Source organism: Lagenorhynchus albirostris, chromosome 19 (genome assembly GCF_949774975.1).
Source record: "Lagenorhynchus albirostris chromosome 19, mLagAlb1.1, whole genome shotgun sequence".
Classification (NCBI taxonomy): domain Eukaryota; kingdom Metazoa; phylum Chordata; class Mammalia; order Artiodactyla; family Delphinidae; genus Lagenorhynchus; species Lagenorhynchus albirostris.
In genome coordinates, this window is record NC_083113.1 from 58522710 (window position 1) to 58545190 (window position 22481).

Below are 22481 nucleotides of genomic sequence, written 5' to 3' on the forward strand. Positions count from 1 at the left end.
AAAGAAAGAAATTCCAGGTGCATTGGAACCCCTTTGAGAAATATATTTTAGTAGGTTTTGTATGTTTGTATAATAACTGTATATTAGCACAATCCAATTACTTTATGAAACAGACATTTTAAGAAAGGCTTTTACAAACTCAAACAGGGGAAAATACTTTCAAAGTATGAAATATTAAACAGCAAAAACAGCCAAAGAATCACGTGCTGTTCATTCAGATACCTGTTTATCAGATGTTTGAGTTGGGCAACAACTGATTTGATAACTAAACGTTGCGTAGTATCTATATTCTACCAGGCCCCTTTCATTTGCTCCTCGGAAAGCACTTGGAGTTCTAAAATAGTATTGCCCTCTTACACACGAGTCGGAGACTGAGAAAAATGGTTACGTATTCAAGGTAGCTCAGCTAGTTAGTGTTTGAAAGACTGAGCGGTGTGAACACGGGTAAGACTCCGTATCTGAGACCAGCAGAGATGAATGAAAGGCAGTGAACCCTGCCCAGGTGTGGGCAGGCCCGCGCCCTGTCAGCGAAGGTGATGCCCAGGGCTCATTCGACCACCTGAGTTACCTGAGGTCGGATGCCGAGCTCAGGGCACGGACTTTCTCCAGGGCCGGACTTTACCGACCATAACCTGAAATAACACAGTTGCGGTTCTTTTCCTAGTTGGGACAATGCGTGCCGGAAGTTACCAGTGGACAGTTTCCTTAAAAAAGAAGAGAAAACTGAGACGTACTTGACGTGGAAGCCAACGAAAACAAAGACACAAAAAGCCGCCGGCGGAAAAGCACCAGCAGCCCCAAAGGAGGCAGGGGCACAACACCCCTTTATTTTCAGGTGCAAACATCACCAGGCATCAGAACCGGCACCGGGAACAGGAGCGAGGCCGAGTCGCGGAAGCTCGGCCGCAGGGGCAGCACCGTGCGTGTCTGCGCGGCGCCTTTCCGCGGGTCACAAGCTGATCCAGCGCTCGCGCTCCCCACGCGGGCCGCCGACCGCCCCCACTCCCGCCAGCCCCGACCCCTCCCCCGGCGCGGCGCTCGTCCTGCTTCCGCCACGCCCGCCATGGCGACGGCGGCGGCCCGCTCCTGGCCCCGCCTCCCGGGACGCCGCGCAGGTCACCTGACGCGGCTGCGGGCTGAGAAGACACAAGAGCCGTCGCTGTCGCCACAGTCGGAACCGTCTCAGCCACCGCCTGGAGCCGCCGGGACTCTCCGCCTCGCCGCCCCCGCCCAGCCTGCCGCGCCATGCCGTCGGAGAAAACCTTCAAACAGCGCCGAACCTTCGGTGGGTGCCGCGGGGCCGGCCGCTGACGGAGGGCCGGGGGCCTGAGGGGCCGAGGCGGTGGGGCCGGCCCTGGCGGAGGGGCTCCGGAGAGGGCGGACGGGCCGAGGTGCTGAGGGCTGAGGGGCTGAGCCAGGCTGAGGCGGGGGCTGCGGGAGGGCCGGGCCCGGGCGGCCGAAGGGCCGAGGCGGGGGCCTGACTGGCCGAGGGCTGCCGGGCCCTGGGGACTGCGGGCCCGAGGGGCCGGAGTGCGGGGGCCGAGGGGCCGAGGGCGCACTGGCGCGGAGCTGCTGAATCACCTTTTGGCCCCGGGAGGCCGGGCGGGTTGTGGGCTCGGGGCCCGTCAGCCCTCCAGCCCTGGGGTGTTAGGTCCCCACGACGAGACGAGCGCGAGCCGCGCAGGGGGTGCCCTCCTTGAAGGGGAGGCTGGCCCGGGCGTCGGGCTGGGACAGGTTCTCCGAAGTGGTGGCAGCGGGGGTGCAAGGCAGTCGTCTTCTGGTGCGTCGTCCGGGTGACACCTGGTCCCTTTACGCGTCAGGCCCTCCGTGGAGAGGAGTGACTCCGAGGCCGCGCCTCCTCACGCCTGCCCCTTCCCCTGCAGCCCCGCGTGGCCGGGACGTCTTGGTCCTATTTGTGGCACAAGAGCTAGGGTGGGTGGCTCTTCTAACCGGCGGGCGACAGCATTCTTTGAGAGCAGCGGCGAATCCGTTCTCTCCCAGTTCAGGCTAGAATCCCCACTTAGCTTGCTGGCATTTGGTTGAAACTGGAGGTGACACCATCACAATATTTACTCCTCCACAAAACCCATGGGAAGGAAGTGATTGGTGCTCCCTTTAGGCAAGACAGTTCTGCAGTAACAACGTGGCCTCCTTGCATATCGCCGTGTAGGGCTTGTTTATCTCAGCCCTGGAAGGCCAGGTGGAGTAGGGCGGCACCAGCGTTCCTTCCTGCTCTAATCTTTTAAGAGCTTGAGCAGTAAGTATCGCTTTCGTCTACTTTTGTCTAGTTTCCTGGAGTCTAGAAAGAGCCGAGCATTCAGTTGAGCTAGGATATGGTTTTGTAGATCTCGTTATTGATAATTGTTTCTTGTGCCTTGGAAGCTCCAGTAGATGAAATTCACGCTGACCTGTGGAGCATATCCTTTCAGCCTCTTGAAGCGGTTGGTTAGCAAAACTTAGACGTGTCTTTTTTTTTTTTTTAAAGAAATTTTCTCTTTAGTGACTTTCATGAACTCAAGTTGATACTCATGAATATTGCTTACTCTTTATGCAGCCATGAGAACAGCATTTAGAGCAGATTTGCCGTTGTATCTGGCTTCTGTCCTTACAGACTCTGGCATTGAAAGCTAACTGGGGACATTTGTATGGGAAAGATGCCCATTTTCTCATGACCAATACTATAGTTACTTTCTTTTTGCTTAGAGTATTTTTAGGTTATCTAGAAAAATCGCTCAAGAAGAGTAGGTGGTAAGAGTAGGAAAGGTGAGGAATAACTAGAATAAAAGTGAGAATAAATGAGAATAAAATAGCGAATTAGAAGGAATTCCCCTGGTGCCTGTGGCCTTGAGGGTAGACCAGCAGGTATTTTTTTTCATTTTCATTTTTTTCTCCATTAGTCTATTTGTGGAGTTTCCTCTTTGTTCACCTTTACTCCCACTCCTCCTTTTTTTCTCCCTGGTCTCCTGACTCTGATTCTTTTTTTTCTACTTTTATTGAGAAATGACATTCATCACTGTATAGATTTAAGGTATTCAGTATGATGGCTTGGTTTACATATATTGTGAAATGATTACCATAATAGGTTCAGCTAACATGCATCTTCTCATAGATAAAATAAAAAAGGAAAATTTTCTCCTTGTGAAGAGAACTCCTAGGATTAACCCCATCCCCCCCTATTTTTAAAAGGGCTCTTTAATAGTCATTTTGCAGGGCTTCCTTGGTGGCGCAGTGGTTAAGAATCCGCCTGCCAATGCAGGGGACACAGGTTCTGAGCCCTGGTCCAGGAAGATCCCACATGTCGCGGAGCAGCTAAACCCATGCGCCACAACTACTGAGCCTGCGCTCTAGAGCCTGTGACCCACAACTACCTGCGTGCCTAGAGCCTGCGTCCGCAACAAGAAGCCACCATAGTGAGAAGCCCGCACACCTCAACAAAGAGTAGCCCCTGCTCGCCGCAACTAGAGAAAGCCCACGCACGGCAATGAAGACCCAACGCAGCCAAATAAATAAAAATAATTTTTAAAAAAATAGTCATTTTGCAGAAAAATATCACATCATTTAATGGCTACTGCCTTTCCTTGCTACTGATTATGGTAATCAGCACTGACAATTTTCAGAGATTTGTAACACAGTAAATGAGGGAAATAAGTTGTTTGGAGATACCTTTTTTTTTTTTTTTTTTTTTGCGGTATGTGGGCCTCTCACTGTTGTGGCCTCTCTCGTTGCAGAGCACAGGCTCCAGACGCGCGGGCTCAGTGGCCATGGCTCACGGGGCCAGCTGCTCCGCGGTATGTGGGATCTTCCTGGACCGCGGCACGAACCCGCGTCCCCTGCATCAGAAGGCGGACTCTCAACCACTGCGCCACCAGGGAAGCCCTGGAGATACCTTTTTTATAGACACTAAGACCAGCCCCAGTTAGCTTGAACAGTACTGTTCCCAAGTGAGTGAGTTTAGGTTAATTAAAAATTGAGTATATCTCTGCTGTGATATATTCTACCAGGGTTAAAAGGGTTGAGATGAATCTTAGGGCTCGCCCAAAACAACCACTTACTTTTGTGGCCAAAGAAACTGGGTGGGGCCCTGAGAGGTGGGAATCATGGTCCACCTAGTGGCAGAGTCTGGACTTGTACCCTTCTGATAGGAATTCTGTCCTCCAGTAGGTAGCCATCATTTCCAGTACATGAAGTGGGCCAACACTCTGAGTCAAGAGGCAATAGTGTTTCCTTACAAATGGTTTGAAAATTTTTATCAACTTCAGAAGTTGTATTTGAGCAAACATTTTTGGATTCAGTCTTCTCAAATGTCATAATCTCACTCCATTTTCTTCTAGGGTTGCCCTAGTTTAATAACACATCTGTCTCCTAGACATCATTTTGCTGAGATTCAATGTTAAACCTAGATCTTAAGCTTCACCATCAATAACAAAAGGTCTGCATGTCTCGGAAGTTCATGTGATGGTCTAGAATAAATAGCTCCAGCTATGTAACAGGGAGACTGGAGAAGGAGATTTATGCCAACACCTAGGTAACACTCCCTGCTCTTAAGCTGTGTCACTCACTGATGGGTGGGATTTTATGTTTTTTATTTATAGGCGTATCGGGGAAAATATTTATGGTTCCACTTCAGTGAACTAAATCCTGGAAAATATATGTAAGCCTTACTTTAAATGCCCTAGGGAATCTATCTCAAAGCATCTTTGCAAATAAGACACCTTAGACTCCTAGTTTCTATTTTTGTAAGGCTTATAAGCGGTCTTAGAGACAGGAAGAGGAATCTGGGGAAGTATATCATCCATGTACAAGCCTGAGCCCTGGGGAATACAGACATGACTAGAGCTGGATCCCTGACCGCCAGGGGCAGTCTGTTGAGAAAGGCAAATGATAAACAGATCATCACAGCATTAAGAAAATAATTGAGTAAAAGAAGTGCTCTCGTGTGCCTTTGATCCAGTGGCGTTGGTAATTCTCTTGTTAAATATACAGATGGCTTCTAAAAACAGCCTTCTATTCAGAGTTAGGCGTCAGCATATACCATATTTATTTAATCACTCTGGGCTCACCACTGGATTTTTATTACAACTGGCCACGATGCTAAAGACATTCCTGCAGGACTTTGGTACTACTCTTTTCACCTTAGGGAAGTCACTTGTCTTCCTCTGTTGTCCCACCTTTAATGAAAATAATCATTTTCGCCTTCCTTTTTGGATCATATTTTGGGGATAAATCAAGATAAAGAAAACTTTTGACGCTGTAGTTTGACTTTGAAGCCCCACATTTAGAGCCCATTTTATTTTTTCCTGCTCCACTCACCAAAATAAACCTGTTTTCCTTGCATAAAAAATTCTCTCCCCCTTATGCCTGAATGATTCCTTGAACCTTTTAAATTTTTTTGGAAGAGCTTTTAAATGTGAAACATTTCGGGGTGTATTAAACTTACTATTTATTGGCTACAGTGAATTAATTAAATTGTGATTTCCCCTTGCTTGTGAAATCTACTCTGACAAGATGGAGGTTTTTGTTGTGAAGGTGGCTGATAGCTAAGTGTAGATGGTAGAGCGTCTTTTCTGGGGTAGCACAGACATAGGGACAGGTCTTAGGGCTGAGAGAAATGCTGAAGTATCCATGACACCCCTAGAAATAGAGCGGGGTTCTAAGGATGATAGAAAGGAAAACTCTTCCTTTGTGTCCCCTCTCCTCTGCAGTACTCCATAAACCCTGTGGTTCACTTCTGACACCAGACAAGCAATTCAGCTAGTTGTCATCCAGTTTAACTCAATTCTAGCGCTAGCTGGTGATAGCCTCAGATCCAGCAGGTTAAGGGCTCCGTCCCACCTGACAGCCCCCCCCCCGCCCCCCACCAAAGGCTAATTGCAAGTACAGGTCCTTGCTCTGACTAGCTATAAATCAGTTTCCCAAGACCACCTTGTGGTTGAGTGCTGAGCACAGGAGCTTCTGTCTCCATGGAGTTTGGTGATTGCACTCTCCTGCCACCTGGAAGCTCTCCAGACCCTTTTACTGTAAATAAGTTCGTTTGTATTATTTTTTAGATTTTACATGTGATACCATATATGATATTTGTCTTTCTCTGTCTGACTTACTATGATAATCTCTAGGTCCATCCATGTTGTTGCAAGTGGCATTATTTCCTTTTTTTTTTTTTGCGGTACGCGGGCCTCTCACTGTTGTGGCCTCTCCCGTTGCGGAGCACAGACTCTGGACGCGCAGGCTCAGCGGCCATGGCTCACGGGCCTAGCTGCTCCGTGGCATGTGTGATCTTCCTGGACCGGGGCACGAACCCGCATTCCCTGCATCGGCGGGCGGACTCTCAACCACTGTGCCACCAGGGAAGCCCTATTTGTAGACTTTTTGATGATGGCCATTCTGATGGGTGTGAGATGATACCTCATTGTAGTTTCGATTTGCATTTCCCTAATAATTAGTGATGTTGAGCATCTTTTTATGTGCCTATTGGATGTCTTCGTGGATGTCTTCTTTGGAGAAATGTCTATTTAGGTTTTCTGCCCATTTTTTGATTGGGTTCTTCGTTTTGTTGAGTTGTATTACCTGTTTGTGTATTTTGGAAATTAAGCCCTTGTCGGTTGCATCATTTGCAAGTATTTTCTCCCATTCTGTAGGTTGTCTTTTCGGTTCTTTTTTAATGTTTCCTTTGCTGTGCAAAAGCTTGTAAGTTTGATTAGGTCCCATTGTTTATTTTTGCTTTTATTTTTATTGCCTCGGGAGACCTATGAAAACATTGCAGTGATCTATGTCAAAGAATGTTTTACCTCTGCTCTCTTCTAGCTAGGAGTTTTATGGTTGTCCTCTCTTACATTTAGGTCTTTAAGCCATTTTGAGTTTATTTTTGTGCATAGTGTGAAGGTGTGTTCTAACTTCATTGATTTACATGCAGCTGTCCCACTTTCCCAGAACCACTTGCTGAAGAGACTGTCATTTTTCCATTGTATATTCTTGCCTCCTTTGTTGAAGATTAATTGACCATAGGTGTGTGGGGTTATTCCTGGGCTCTCTGCTCTGTTCCGTTGATCCATATGTCTGTTTTTGTGCCAGTGCCACACTTTTGGTTACTGTAGCTTTGTAGTATTGTCTGAGGTCTAGGAGGGTTATGCCTCCTGCTTTGCTCTTTTTCCTCAGGATTGCTTTGGCAATTCTGAGTCTTTTATGGTTCCGTATAAACTTTAGGATTATTTGTTCTAGTTCTGTGAAAAATATCATGGGTAATTTGATAGGGATCACATTAAATCTGTGGATCGCTTTGTGTAGTATGGCCACTTTAACAATATTTTTCCAGGAACTTCCCTGGCAGTCCAGTGGTTAAGACTTTGCCCTTCCAATACAGGGGGTGCACATTCAGTCCCTGGTCAGGGAACTAAGATCCCACATGCTGTGCAGCCAAAAAAAACCAAACACCAATATTCTTCCAATCAAAGGGCATGGGATATCTGTTTCTTTGAATCATCTTTAATTTCTTTTATTAATGTTTTATAGTTCTCAGTGTATAACTCTTTCACCTCCTTGGTCAGCTTTATTCCTAAGGTGTGTTTTTTTTTTTTTTTTTCTGGCTGCGTTGGGTCTTTGTTGCCGCGCACAGGCTTTCTCTAGTTGTGGCGAGCGGGGGCTCCTCTTCGTTGCAGCATGTGGGCTTATTGCGGTGGCTTCTCTTGTTGCAGAGCACGGGTTCTAGGTACATGGGCTCGGTAGTTGCGGTGCACGGGCTTAGTTGCACTGCGGCATGTGGGATCTTCCCAGACCAGGGCTCGAACGCGTGTCTCCTGCATTGGCAGGCAGATTCTCAACCTCTGAGTCACCAGGAAAGTACCTGGTGTGATTTTAAAAGGTAGTTTTTTTTACATTCCCTTTCTGATATCTCATTGTTAATGTAAAGAAATGCAACCAATTTCTGTATGTTAATCTTGTATACCAACCTTTGCCAGGTATGAAGTGTTAGTGTTTGGTTTCTCTCGGTTCTAGGGAAGATGTCTTTACTGCTTTGCTCTGCCACAGCTAAGGACAGGTGGATTCAGATATGGAAGTCACCAGGTAAAAATGCAGGAAAGAAGCTGCATTTTTGGCCCTTAATAATGCCTGTGTTTCTTCCTTTCCTTTGCAGAACAAAGAGTAGAAGATGTCCGACTTATCCGAGAGCAGCATCCTACCAAAATCCCGGTAGGTAGTCTCTGTTTCAGTTGTTATTAATGTACGCGGAAGAGAGCACGGCTTAAATACAACTTTAGTACAGTGCTGCTATGTGCGACTAACTGACGGGTTTCTTTTTTTAATTTATATTTATTTATTTTTTATTTGTTTGATTATTTATTTATTTTTGGCTGCGTTGGGTCTTCATTGCTGCACACAGGCTTTCTCTAGTTGCGGTGATAGGGGGCTGCTCTTCGTTAAGGTGTGCAGGCTTCTCATGCGGTGGTTTCTCTTGTTGTGGAGCACAGGCTCTAGGCACACAGGCTCAGTACCTGTGGTGCACGGGCTTAGTTGCTCCGTGGCACGTGGGATCTTCCTGGACTGGGGATCAAACCCGTGTCCCCTGCCTTGGCAGGCAGATTCTTAACCACTGCACCACCAGGGAAGTCCCTACCTGATGGGTTTCTATAGGAATCCTCAGCTATGCAACTGGTGTGTCAGTTTCATGACCTAGAATGGAGATACCTTAATCTACAGTTTAATCTAATCACATTCTGTTTCCTCCTAAGTCTGAGTTTACTGTGTTAATGTTACACACTTCACAAATCAAGGGTATTTTACTTGCGGGGGAAGGGATAGAGGGGCTAGATCTGTTGGTATTTTATCAGTGAAAGTTGGTATCCACCCTCTTTTGAAGCAAGCAGAGACTACTGCTGTGGGAAAATCAGTAGCCCTCAAGATTTAAATGTGACGGCGCCTTCCAGGCTGCCTGACTTTGATGCCCCAGAGAAAGAAGTCTCTCCTTATATTTTATTTCTTTGCAGGATTGAGGAAAGATGCTGCTCCTGTGATGTGTAGGGACCTCAGATGCTTATTGCTGTGCCCAGCCAACAGTGTCCTGTGTGCCCTGGATCCTTTGGTGGTGGACCTTAAATAGGTTTCTGCTGAGGCACTAGGTCTAGAGAGAAATGGTCAAGGAGCTTTTGGCTTCAGACAGTGGCTGAGTTCAGGCCTTAGGTTCAAGGTTGCTAAGTGATCTTGGGCTCATTACTAAAATTCTGAGAGGAGCTGCCATATCCTCATCTATACAATGGGAAGAGAATCCACCCATGTGGTTGGAAAATTTTGCATAATTCTGGGGACATGCTTGTTACCTCTTACAGACCACTTCCAAAGAAACTCCACTGCTAAATTCTGCAGAAGCTTTCATGGTTGGCTTTCTGATTGATCATCTCATACCAAAGTGGGGGAAAAGAAGATGGGAAGATCAGTGGGGCTGGGGTTGTGAGGTGCACAGAAGGGAGAATAGGATGGGTCTGCTCAGCAGTGTCGTGACTGTAGGATTCTGTAGTTAGAAGATACGTTTCTTGGACTGGTTGGAAATTTCAGTCTGTCTTCACACTCAGGGCCAACATACGGCCTGGGGATGAGGCTTCTGGGTAATTTCCTTTTCAAGGTTTTTCTTCACTTTTGAGTACCTGCTGTGTCTCTTTGCTAGCAGGTACTCGTCAGTCACTGGAGACAAACAGCCAGCCCAACAGTCTGCCAGTATTTGTTCCATAGCCTCCTTCTGAAATGTGAATGTCTGCATATATCTACAGTCATCTTTTCTGCTAGTAGTTTTAGGTTTTTTACAGAAGTCACATTCATACTTGTAGATACCATGTTCTGAACACACCTCAGAGATAAAGCTATTGATCTTACCAGGGAGGGTGACGACAGCTTGACCTGGCCTTACACAGAACCTCATGTAGGCCCCGTGCAGTGCAACAATATACATACAAGCATTTTTCCCTCTTCTGAAGATTTTCCATTCCTATCTTACAACTTCTCATTGTCATGACAGGGTAAAGAATTGCTCTACGTGGAGAAGGATGTCTCTGATGCTCAGTAAACAGGTAGTATTGAGGCTCAAGGGCAGTCACCAGTTTGCTGTCAGAGACTACATAAAGTGGCTTAGAACTAGAAAAAATTTTTTCCTTTATGGAAAGGAGGAAGCATGGCAAGGAGCTAATGGATTTATTTCAAGTCATAATGTGGAACTATTTTTGTTCCCTGCAGAGTTCATCAAGGATATTTTATCAAAATGGCAGGATCTTCGAGACTTCTGCAAAAAAAAAAAAAAGTATCTCCAGACCAGCTAATCATGGTCTCTGCTTCTCAAATATTTACTTAGGATTTGAGTCTATTACCAGAGTTAAGATCTTACTTACGCTTTTAATAAAAGTTTTATTAAAAGACTCTCGTCATGTCACAGGAAATGGTGATGTAGAACTGGCATAGATTCAGATCTTTACACTTAGAGCTGGTACCCAGCGTCTCTGCTGTTATAAGGCTTGGGGTCTTTTTCTGACTAGGTAGTATATTTTCATGGTTCCAAATACCAGAATTTATAGCAAAGTTCCTTTGCCCACCTCAGGGCTACCTTGCCCCTCCCTGACGGCAGACGTGTTGTCTCGTGCGCCATATTTCGTGAGGAACAGAAGTGCTGTTTTAAACCCCATTTTGGCGTGTACCAGCTGCAACATAGGCCGTGTCTTACCGGTTTTTCTTTGTTAACGGCTATTTTTAAATCACTTTTCTGGCTTCTTTTCTAGGTAATAATAGAACGATACAAAGGTGAGAAGCAGCTTCCAGTCCTGGATAAAACAAAGTTCCTGGTGCCTGATCATGTCAACATGAGTGAGCTCATCAAGATAATTAGGTATTTTATCATCTTTTTACTTTATTTCTTTGGGTAACTTCTCATTCTTTATCAGGCTTACAGATAAATCTTCAGTCTAGCTCTGATAAAAATCTATGCAACTTAATAAAACTGTAAGACATTTCACTTCTGAGTTTTTCTATTTCTTACCTGCTGGATCTCAAGTCCCTTCTGATCCTTTCATCATAACATCTATGTAGATGTCTCTTAATCAGAAAAGTTTTATATAGGAAAATAAAGTTAAGAGAATGTAGACGTGGTCCAATGGTAATAAATTGCATCAGCTTAGATCTTAGTTTGTAAATTATATTTTGAACTATTTTTATCACATTAGACACTGGTGGCTACTCAGATAGCATACTAGTTTTAAAACTGGCCTCAGGACTTCCCTGGTGGCGCAGTGGTTAAGAATCCGCCTGCCAATGCAGGGGACACGGGTTCAAGCCCTGGTCCGGGAAGATCCCACATGCCGTGGAGCAACTAAGCCCATTCACCACAACTACTGAGCCCGCGCTCTGGAGCCCACGAGCCACAACTACTGAAGCCCGCGTGCCTAGAGCCCGTGCTCCGCAACAAGAGAAGCCACCACAGTGAGAAGCCCTGCGCACCACAACAAAGACCCAACGCAGCCAAAAACAAATAAATAATTAATTAGCAAAATAAATAAATAAAACTGGCCTCAGGAAAGTAGTAAGAATGATCTAGCAAGGATTATCATTAATACTTACCATGCATATAGTCGTAGAAAACATCCTGTGTCTTATGAGAAGAAACATTCAAGTCATCATAAGGCATATATTTAATTTTGCCAAAAGCAGCATTTACAAAATCTTTGTACTTTTTTTTTTTTTTTTGGCGGTACGCTTTTTTTTTTTGCGGGCCTCTCACTGCTGTGGGCTCTCCCGTTGCGGAGCACAGGCTCCGGACGTGCAGGCTCAGCGGCCATGGCTCACGGGCCCAGCCGCTCCGCGGCACGTGGGATCTTCCCGGACCGGGGCACGAACCCATTTCCCCTGCATCGGCAGGTGGACTCTCAACCACTGCGCCACCAGGGAAGCCCAAAATCTTTATACTTTTATATTGATCCAGGGTGGGTGATATTTTTTACACATTCTCCCTAGGTATTGATGTATCAGTATTTCTTAACGTTTTCTTTCAACAGAAGGCGCTTACAGCTCAACGCTAATCAAGCCTTCTTCCTGTTAGTGAATGGACATAGCATGGTGAGTGTGTCCACGCCAATTTGTGAAGTGTATGAAAGCGAGAAGGATGAAGATGGATTCCTGTATATGGTATACGCCTCTCAGGAGACTTTTGGAATGCAATTGTCTGTGTAAGACTAAAAGAAAATGTGTCTGTTCTAGAATTTAAACCCTTACCAAGGAATAAAAAAGGGATGTTACCAACTGAGATTGATCAGTTCACCTAATCACAGATCATCAAAACAGTAGTAGTGTTCCTGCCTAGGAGTTTTTAGCAAGTTGTTTTTTTGTACTTCAGGCAGAAAAGCTGGGCTCCAAATGAGCACATTCAGCTTTGGGAAACTTCATTATTTAACCTAGGCTGTCTTGTTTTCACATTTAGAAGTTTAAAAATAAAATACTTTGCATTCTAAGTTGCCAATAAAATAGACCTTCAAGTTATTTTAATGTTTTTCCCCCAAAAGGAACTTGCAATTCGAGCATTCAGAGAGACATTCAGTCTTCTCTCTAGAGAAGAGAACCTGCCAGCTTTTTATAGAAGGGTTTCTACTCAACTAGAGAAATCTCCTTAAGAGGATCTTTAAGCCTAAATTGTCAGGCATAGCCAACCCCCACCCCCAGCCCATTTGCCATAATAGCTGGCAGAAAGCAGGGTGGACGCGAGTGTATAGGAAATAAGAAAGCTGAGCTGCTGTCCAGGGTTCCTGATTGCTAATAAGCGTATTTCACATCAGTGCTCTTGTCATAAAGTTTTCATTTGGTTTGTTCTCTAGGCAGTAACGCAGAAAAATACCACTGCTCAACAGGAACCTTGAATAATTTATAATTTTGGTCAAGTTTCTCAAAAGACCTAGAGAAAGAGAATGACATTTTTTTTTTCTTTTGAATATTCTCTTAAGAGCTCAAAATAGTGCCTGCTTTGGTAAATAAACAAGCAGTTACATGGGTTTCATTCTTTGGGACAAAGGTAGAAAGCTACAGGATACTGAAACAAAAAGCATTAAAATTCAGATACACCTCCTCGACCTTTTGGCTTAAAGCTGTAGATGATCCGTGTTTTATGTTACGTATGTGACTAAAATATGTTATTAAGTATCTTTAAGGGTATTTCAGTTATCACAGTTAGGTCAAGCAGTCCTCAGAATTCCCCCACTCCATGTGCATGTCAGTTTTGAAAATAGCAAAAGGAAACATGTTCTTCACAGATATTAATGTCAAACGTTAAGCATTTTCAGAGTCCTACTAGAATAAATAACCAGTGCTTCCTACTACCTGCATGGGGTTCACTATGTACTGTTTTTGTGAGAGCTGTCGCAGAAGGCTCACAGGCCCCCTTGAGACTGTACAGTGGCAGGTCGCCATTAACCCTTGTGCGTTTAGACGTGTGTGTGGACAACTTGTATCAGTGAGTGGCAGTTACTTATCGTAACTGAGGAAGAAAAAGCAACATTACCGCATATGGGCCCTCAACCCCGATCAACTACTCTTCCCGATGCATGCATCTGTCCACGTGGCTAACTTCTAATATGTATATTTTTACATTATGTAAATTCTTAATTAGCCTGTCCTGTTTAGATTGTATACATCATTCTATCTGACATTCTTGTAACTACTATGTGACCGATAAGATTCCTTTAAGAAACTATGCTTTTTAAAGACAAAAGTACCACGCTGAGAGGGGTGACTTACTTATATCCCACATTAGTGGGTGGTTACCCTATTTATAGGATCTTTAAAACAAGTACATTTTTAACGAACTAAGGTGAATAAAGGCACAACTAAAAACTGTCATCAAAGTTCAGTTTAATGGATTAGCATTTGAGACTCGCAGTCTATGCCATCCACAGCCAAGTGGGTCATATCCTTTCCAGTGAGGAGCGCTGAGGCTGGTTTCACTGTGCCAGGGTGGCGGGACACCCACCTCTGAAGGCCTCTGCCTTGTAAGCGCCGCTCGCATTGGTCAAGGTCCTGACTGACTGCAAAAAACTCAATTCTCTCAAAGGTACAGATGTGCCACAAAGTACGGGGAGACGGGATGGGGGAGCGACCTAGGTGTTTTGGGGAAACAGGCACTTGAAAACCTGATCTAAATGAACAAACGTGTAACACGAAAAGTACTGAGAGTGTGTGGGGCGTTGTGCGGCACATGGGACCTGAGGTGGCCGTGTGGGGAGCCGCGTACAGTACAAACAGCAGATGCGCACATGCCCTCCACCCTCAGAGGCCCTGGAAGTGACCAAACAGAGGGGCTGCTAGCAGGTGCCAGGAGTGGCCAGCTGTGTCACCTGATGCTACTTACCTGACAGGGGCCCTGACTAGTCCGAGAACCGTGTGCACGTTTTCCTCCGGGTGACGACAGGTCTGACGACAAGACCAAGAGAAAATGGGGACTCCTGCTGGGGAAAAAGCCCCAGAATTCTCCCTCTGGGGCCTGGCACTGCTCAGGACAGCACCGTAGTCCTGGGCGAGCACAGCACCAGCCCAAGTCCAGAGAGGACGTGGCCTTAGGTGGCAGGGCACATTCATCATGAGTTTGGAAACGTCCAAATGATACTTGATCTAGTAATGCTAATAACCTTGATTGTTCATGGGTACCTGAGAGCTGGAACATCTTTAATCCAACCCCAAATCAATTCACATTTCTATTCACAGCAAGGACATTTTTTAAACACCTAGGAAACGTGACAGAAAATGGATTTAAGACCAGGTGTCCCTTTTGCAAGGCTGGGAAGAAGGCGGAAAGGTCAGACTCCCTAGTTTGGAGGATCGTGATGTGAAAGGCTGTGTGCTTCATACTCTATGAGACAAAGACCTAATAAAAAGAGACTGCTCTTTCTTTTTTTTAATTTTTATTTTCAGTACATTAAATTGACTCATAAAAACATTCTAAAAATGTACAATTTTTCCTTTTTAACAAAGTATAATAAAACATAAAAACCCCAAAAACAGAATACTTGACATTTACAATTCAAAATCAAATTAGCAGAATATTAAATATTTACAAAACTATATCTTTTAAAAATATTTATAAAGTTACATGCAATTTTGTAGAATTGACATAAAAGAATGGCTCAAAAATGGGAGAATTTTCCTTCATTCCTAAAAAGAAAATATGTCCAATAGAAGCTGGGAAGATTCTTGAGTGTACACGAGGTCTTCAGTTTCAGTACCAAAGCCTGTCTTTGTGCATCTAAGAACTTTACGCATGTGAGGGGCTTCTTAACACCGGGGTGACCTGGCAGGCGCACCCCTCCCTCCAATAACAGTGTAGTAACATTGACCTTTGGCCTCAACCAGCACAGTACATAGTTTGCGAGTGTTGATTAAAGATAACTCACTTTGATTCAGAACCTCGGGGCTTTTCAGTAATGGAGCCTCTTCAGAACCCATGGCTTTACATGTCCCCTGCCTCATTCATTGGGAGTCATCTGCACTTTGGAAAGGACGGCCAACCCGCTCAGGTTCCACAGGCCCATCCACTGGGACGGGTGGTCGAGCTGAGCAGGGTCAGGGTTTCCCTTACAACCTTTAAGACTTCAACACCAGTTATCAGTGTGTAAAACTAGCAAGGCATCAAATAAGCCACCACGGAAGCAGGAGGAGTGACAACGACAGGGAGCGAGGAGGGCGTGGCCCACTTCCTGCTCAGCAAGTGCTCACTAGCAACACTGCAGTGAGTGGACAGATGCAAGCCTCGGTCAGCCTGTGCTCAAACAGGAACGCATTACAGCTGCATAATGTCAGGCAAAGTTACTACCCGCTATGCATCTCCATACGTAGTGTGCCGTGTAACTAGCTAGGTGGACTTATTGCGATAAAGGACCTAGAATTCTAAATAGTGAATTAAAATACTGAACCTACTAACTACTGTATTAACAAGCTGACTCGTGTAATTTTTTGGAGATTATAAATGATGCTGGTTTTTTAAAATGCCCAATCACATGTCTGCTTTCAAGAAAATAGCTTTTTCTTTATTATTCTAAGTGCTAGCTCCCATTTTCTCAGTGCTCTTTAGCAATTAGAAGTTTTTAACATTTATACACTTTCCAATGTTCAATATAATCATAAAATAAAAATTAGAAAATAAGGTAGAAAATTGAGTGTTCTGCTTTAAAAAAAAAAAAAAAAGATTAGTGTTTTATCCCAACGTTGTATTCTACTTCAATCTGTACATTCCACTTTCCCCATTCTTGGAGATAAAAAATGGGGTTAGAAACTTTAAAATATGACAGACTACACAGAGCAAAGTGGCTGGTGCCACACCTACCTGGTTGCCACAGCATTTGGAAACTGAGCCCACAATTTCAGGAAAATAAGTAGTTGCAAGGGTCAGTCTGATCTGTGTTTCTAGCTGATGAGGACGTCCTCTGAGGAAATGCCAAATGCTCTTTAGGCTCACTGACTGTGGTTGCTTCTGGAGAGAAATTTCATCAGAGAATACTGCTAGCAAATATTCCCAAGTTCAAGTATGGGATTCACTTGGGAAGAGGTCTCACGGAGCGGCAGCTGAATGCTTTGTGTCCTGGTGTCTCACATTTACGTTTTACCACTCTCAACTCGGAACGGCCTCACTGGAGACGTCACTCTGCACATGCACTTTCAAAGACAGCTGGAAGTTTCTCTAAGACCTCTGATGACTGGAACACAGCCACACAATGTCTGAACTTATTTCCCTCAATTTGAATGTCATACTTCAAACTGAAGTTCGTTTTAATTTTTTGTCGTATTTAACGCTAACCTCTAATATTTATCAAAACAGTTATAAGGGTAACAACAGACACACTTTCATTCCCCAATACTGACCACTAAAACAAAAAACCTAAATATGATTTTTTTCTTTTGTTATGAGACGGTTTTCAACAGTTTCACTGTGTTGAAATAGGATTTATTTAAAATAGTTCTTTGTTTAAAAAACCAAAAATTTTAAAAGTTTGGCTTTCAGCACATATCCAGGCCACTGTAAGGGCCTTCAGAAATATTAAAATCGTAAACATCAATGAACACTCTAAGTCTTCCTTAAACATAATATGACAAGTTCCAGTCTAGTACTCTTTAAGGCAAAGTTGTGTCAGTTCTCGTAATTTTGACATTTTGTAGTGTTTATAATTTAAGAGATCAATGTAACATTCCCCCAAAATGCTGTTGTAAGCATCATCATTACTTCAAAACTGTATGTAATACTGTGTACCAGGAAGAGAGAGAAGAATACAGAGGTCTGTCAATTCTGCATTGCATAGAAATAAAACTCTACTAAAATAAAACTCTTAAAAACTCTACTAAAAGCCTTTCATTAAAAAAATGTAACAACTTTCTGCTTTAGTTTCCATGAAGCAGGAAACTGATCTCAAAATTTGAAGCCTTACATCACAATGCCTCAAATTCTAGGGTATTCTTTTGATTTACACCAATTTTACATGAGGCTGATTGTCCCATTTTAAGAGTGGTCTGAGTATTGTGATTTTCTTTTTTTAAATAAATATTCAACTGGAAAATCCCTGGGCAAGACCTTACCAATCAATATTTTAATATTGAAGGCTTTAGCATTTAAAACAATATTGTTTGAGCAGAAAATTCCCTTTAGCCTGGAAGCTTTAAGTCCCTAACTTTCGGACCAAAAGCTCTCATTGCAGTGGGGTGAAATTGAGAGCTGTGTGGTGGACTTTATTTCCCACCTTGGTAAAACTAGACTTCTGCAGATCTTGTAGCTCTGTCCTGTCAGTGTATTCTCTTTCAGAGTCTTACCACTTTCTATTGTAGTTTTCCAGGTAATTTTTAACGGAACTAACTATTGATACACGGCCTAATACAAAAGAAGTTGACAGGAGAAAATTTCCAATCGTTTGCTCAGAGATTATAGGACTGTATTATTGTTGTTGAAATGTCTGTCTCAAGTGTGAATCCATTAGCAGTGAGCCTTGGGGTCCTTGGGAAGTCCATGGGAGATAAAAGAACTTGCAAACTTGGCTAAGGACGTGCAGCATCCATGAGTGCCGCTCACGAGGTGTGCCGCTATCGCGTCTCTGCCAGAGTTCCTTCGTGGTGGAAGACGACAGGACTCAAAGCTCGGAAGGGCTGGGAAGGAAGGTGTCCTCAAAGCTTTGACTACTAGGGATTCTCTGGGACTTGGACCCTTTTAGAAATTAAGTTGTTGCAAGTAACTATTTCTATTTAATAATGTAGTTTAAATTTATTTGCAGGAAAAAAAAAAAAAGAAAAAAAAACCCTGAAACTGCTACAAGTGCTTTTAAGGAGGGAAGGAAATACTAAAATCTCTGTTGTGTACTAAATCGTGTAGCCTGCTGGTGCGGACTCTAAGAACGGATTCTCTGAGCGTCTTGCACTGACTGGTCTCAGGGAGTTTGTCTCCCAGAACTGCAGAGATGGACATCGGTTTACATTCTTCGGTAGTGCAATCCTTAAAAAGCCCAGAGATTAGTGCCTAACCACTTTAAGAACGAAACAGAACAGAACAGAACAAAACAAAGGCGACATTTTCCCTCACCAGGGGTGTCAAGAGTCCGACTGGTAGAACTCCACTTGGAGAACTCCGACCTTCAGTTCTCGATTCCAACCTCACGTAGCTGCCCTGGAATTACGTGTGAGCCTAGAAGGACCAATTACGGCAATGCTCTTCAGGAGACGGGAGGTCTCTGCATTGCAACCAAGGGTGGAGGTGGCCAACTTTCACCCACAGTGGAGATACCCACTAGGCCAGTCCTGACATCAAGCTCCCGTCTAGGATTTTGGCAATAAAACTGAGTTTGATGCATTCCTACGCTAGGTTTTCTATCCAGTCTAGTAAAGTAAAGCACCTTTGGATTAAAAATATTGAGCTCAACAGCAACTAGACTTCTCAGTTTTGTATTTAATTTTCCTTAGGTCTCCATGGCTTAATAGTGTTCTGTTGCCAGAGAAAAATATCAATCTGTGGAGTCCAGACTTTCTGCTGGAGGGGCATATTTCAACCTAAAAGTACCTAGAGAGGGGGAAAAAAAAGAGATCAAATTTGAATCACCATAGAATTACTGCCATGATCTGTCCAAAGTTATTTCCAGAGTCACTGGTCAAGATCTGGGTGCTGGAAATCCAGACCACCTGTTCTGACCACTCCCAGCTCCCCTGGCTCCACCCCGCAAACTGGACGTTATCTTAACAAGTTTATCAAATCAGAGAAGGGGTGAAAAAGACTGAAGAGTTCCCAGTCTGTTTCTGCATTCTTTGGGAGCTCAGACAGCACAGAATTGGCCCCCTTCCTTGGGACAGGGCAAGGGAGGCCTGGCCGCCACCACAGGCCTCCGGGCTCGCTGCGTCAGGAGACGCAGCACCACCTCTATCAATGGGGGAGGGGGGGCCCACAGCCCACGGTCACTCCACCTGCCACCAGACCTGATTCCAAGTTGTCTGTAAAGCTCTCCAGGTGACTAAGGGGCACAGGCAGGTCTGGAACAACCCTCAAAAGTCTCCAGAAAGCAAGTGGCTGACTATCCAAGGTCGCACAGTGAGCAGTCACAGGCTGGGACCCGTTTTCCCAACGCCCAGCCTAATCTTTCCAAGGAAAACAGCAAGAACAAACCTGGTGTGGTAACGACAGCAGACACACACTTGACTAAAGGAGACAAGAAAGAGTAGCAAAGGGGGAAGGAAGAAGATGCAGCACAGAGAGTGAGAACACCACGTAGCCGCCACACAACGCCCACGGCCATGGCCACTGCCACTCTAGACGGGGGAAGAGAAGCGGGGACAGCGAGTTCCACCTGTAGCGCCTGAACTCACATGCCACGCCCTCGGTTCTCAGTTAAACACCGGCGGCGGTGGCACTAAATCACCCATGCTTCCTCCCCAGTCACGTGGCACAAAAATAACAGACCAAGGAGCCACTGGGCCACAGCCAGCTAGCCACACTCTAAAATGAGAAGCAGGCTGAAATCACAGAGACAGTCTCAGAACCAAAGCAGACCTTCTGGGGGCTGCACAGCCCATCAAGAGTTTCGTGCTTTTTCAGAGAGCATTTGAAAAACCACTTCTTGCTTGCTTTAAAAAAAAAAGGAAGTTGACTATTACTTTCACAGAAAGGACGCTCCTGTCTGGAGCTCTCCACCTCGGGGGCCTTTACCTTGCCGGTTGAAGTCCATGGACGGCTGCTTGCAGTCCTGAGCGCGGTGACCGGTGGCCCCACAGTTGTAACACGACAGATTCCCGCTCTTTTTGTGACTGGAGCCGTTGCTACTACCCACCAAGCCCTGGGCCTGGTAGACGCCCGCCGCCCCCATGAAGTTCTGCACGGGCGGGACGGTGAAGGCCGACTGGCCGCCCAGCACGGGCTCGGGGCCCACGCCGCTGCTGTAGGGCGAGTGCACGACCGGGAAGGCGCCGCCGCCGTACTGCTGGGCGCCCACGTAGCCACTGCCGCACATGGGACTGAACGGCAGGAACGGGAAGGGGAAGACGGACGGCCCCGAGAACGGGTGCTGGAAGTAGTTGGCGTAGCTGACAGTTAGGCCGCTCGAGCCGCAGCTCCCGCTGCAGCCGCAGGACGTGCACACGACGCAGCCGGGGGGCGGGGCAGGCGCGGGCTGCTGGGGCGCCGGCTGCTGCTGATGGTGGTGGTGGTGGTGGTGGTTCTGGGCCGAGGCGGGGAGGTTTCCGGGGGAGCCGCCGCCGCCGCCGCCGCCGCCGCCACTGCTGCTATAGAAGCTGCTTTCGGGGACCGAGGAGAGTGCGGGGCTGGAGCTGGGGGCGGGGCAGCTGGGCACGGTGGCCATGTTTGCAAAGGACGTGGCAGGGTGGCTACCGGCAGAGGCAGTGTTGCTGTTTGCGCAGAAGCTGCCCTGCAGGGGGCCCACGGGCACACTGCTCATCGCAGAGAAGGCAGCTTTGGTGTTGGCTGTGTACAGAGCAGTCCGAGGGTTTATTATGGCAGGGGGCACGCTTATTTGCACGTTGCCGGAACAGGACGTTTGCCCAGACACGGCAGAGTCTGCAGGGACAGATGAAGACACCAGAAGTTTGATGGGTGGCCGAGCCACATGGAAGACGGTGCTGGACGTCCCTGCGGCAGCAGTGCTGGTCTCCACCACCAGGGCCGGCTGCTGTGCCGGCTTCATCACCCTGTCGAGGGCGGAAGCGTGGACGACTTTGGTGCGGGGACCAAAGGAGACGGTGGGCGACACAGAGCTGCTCTCGGTGAGTCCAGAAAGGACCTGCATGGGCTGATGGGGGGTGGACGCGGGTAGCATGTCCATCATGGTGCTGCCAAAGTTCTTGTCCACTTTGATGCCGCTTCTTGGTCCAGAGACTTTACTGCGCTCCTCGAGAGACAGCAGCGAGTGCACAGAGGACGAGAGGAGCTTCATGTCCGCGCCCCCCCTCTCCGCCTTGTGCACGGAGTTCAGCATCCGGATGGGCGCGATGTGCGAGGCCGCCGTCATCATCTGCGGGGGCAGCGGGTGGTGGCCCGACGGATTGGAGCCTGCTTCGTTCTGCACGGGGAGGACCTGGGCTGTGGGCCTGGCGGAACTTGAAGTGAAATGGTTCAGCAGCATCACAGGCTTCTCCTTGTCAGAGCCCTCCAAGTGGATCTCCACACCTAGAGAGGTGGAAACAGCGTCAGCACAGCTTCCGCAGACCAGGGCGGGGCAGCACAGCGCGAGCCACACGGGGCGTGCTTACGTCTGTCGTTCTCCTCCGCGCTGTCCGAGCTCTCTTCCCGGGCCTGCACGCCCATCGGGCTGGGCGAGGAGCTGGAACATTCAGAGGAGCTGCCTTCCCGGGCCGTCTGGTGCGGGGGCTGCGCCACCTCCACCCGCAGTGCTGCGGAGAAGGCACAGGTGACAGCCCGGAGGTGGCACCAAGGTCCGCGAGCCACGGGATGCCGACGGGGGCTGTGCCAGCCGGCGCCGACCGCGCCCTCTCCCACCCGCATGCATGCCTATCGGGCTCATTTTCTATCCTGTCCCTATTCATACAGGGCTGAGGCTCACAAGCTCGCCAGGCGGCGGACGCACACGTGGCCGTGCTCTCAGCCTCCCCAAGCAGACGCTGCAGGACAGGAAAAGGACCCCCAAACCACCGGGTGCTACAACAGCCACACTCCACAAACAGACACCTCCGTTTTCTGAGGACCGGGGACATAAGACCTTTTCAGTCAAATAAGCACTGAAAAGATGCACTGACATTTTTTCTTCCTGGTTTACTTTCACTCTTGATATTTCTAGTGCATGAGGAAAACAGCAGAACAGCTGTTACCGTGACCCTCCCCCTCCTGCCGAGGAGAGGACGGCAGGGAGAAGAGGAGGAAGGCTGGTGGCGCGGCATCAGGGACTTCAGGATGGACCTGCAGGGCAACGGCCTGAAGCCGCCTCCACACCTGCCAGTGGTGGGGTGGGGGGTGGGGGGGCGAGGCTGTCATCTATTTTGCATAC

The 22481-nt window shown here is 46.7% G+C and overlaps 2 protein-coding genes across 2 annotated transcripts in view; one reads left to right on the forward strand and one right to left on the reverse strand.

Moving 5' to 3' along the window:
- The first annotated feature begins 1128 nt into the window (after positions 1–1128).
- Positions 1129–13856, forward strand: MAP1LC3B (microtubule associated protein 1 light chain 3 beta). The gene is made up of 4 exons (XM_060130269.1): positions 1129–1285; positions 8129–8184; positions 10752–10858; positions 12021–13856. The coding sequence occupies exons 1-4, from the start codon at positions 1246–1248 to the stop codon at positions 12193–12195; spliced, it is 378 nt and encodes a 125-aa protein (XP_059986252.1). The 5' UTR covers positions 1129–1245; the 3' UTR covers positions 12196–13856.
- A 2291-nt stretch (positions 13857–16147) lies between these two features.
- The window catches only part of ZCCHC14 (zinc finger CCHC-type containing 14), a 58295-nt gene continuing 51961 nt past the window's right edge, over positions 16148–22481 (reverse strand). Inside the window, exons 11-13 of the mRNA XM_060130261.1 lie at positions 21730–21870; positions 20174–21646; positions 16148–19036 (exon numbers count right to left, since the gene is read on the reverse strand). Coding sequence (XP_059986244.1) covers positions 18981–19036; positions 20174–21646; positions 21730–21870 — 1670 coding nt within the window. The 3' untranslated portion in view covers positions 16148–18980. The remainder of the gene's footprint in view (positions 19037–20173; positions 21647–21729; positions 21871–22481) is intronic.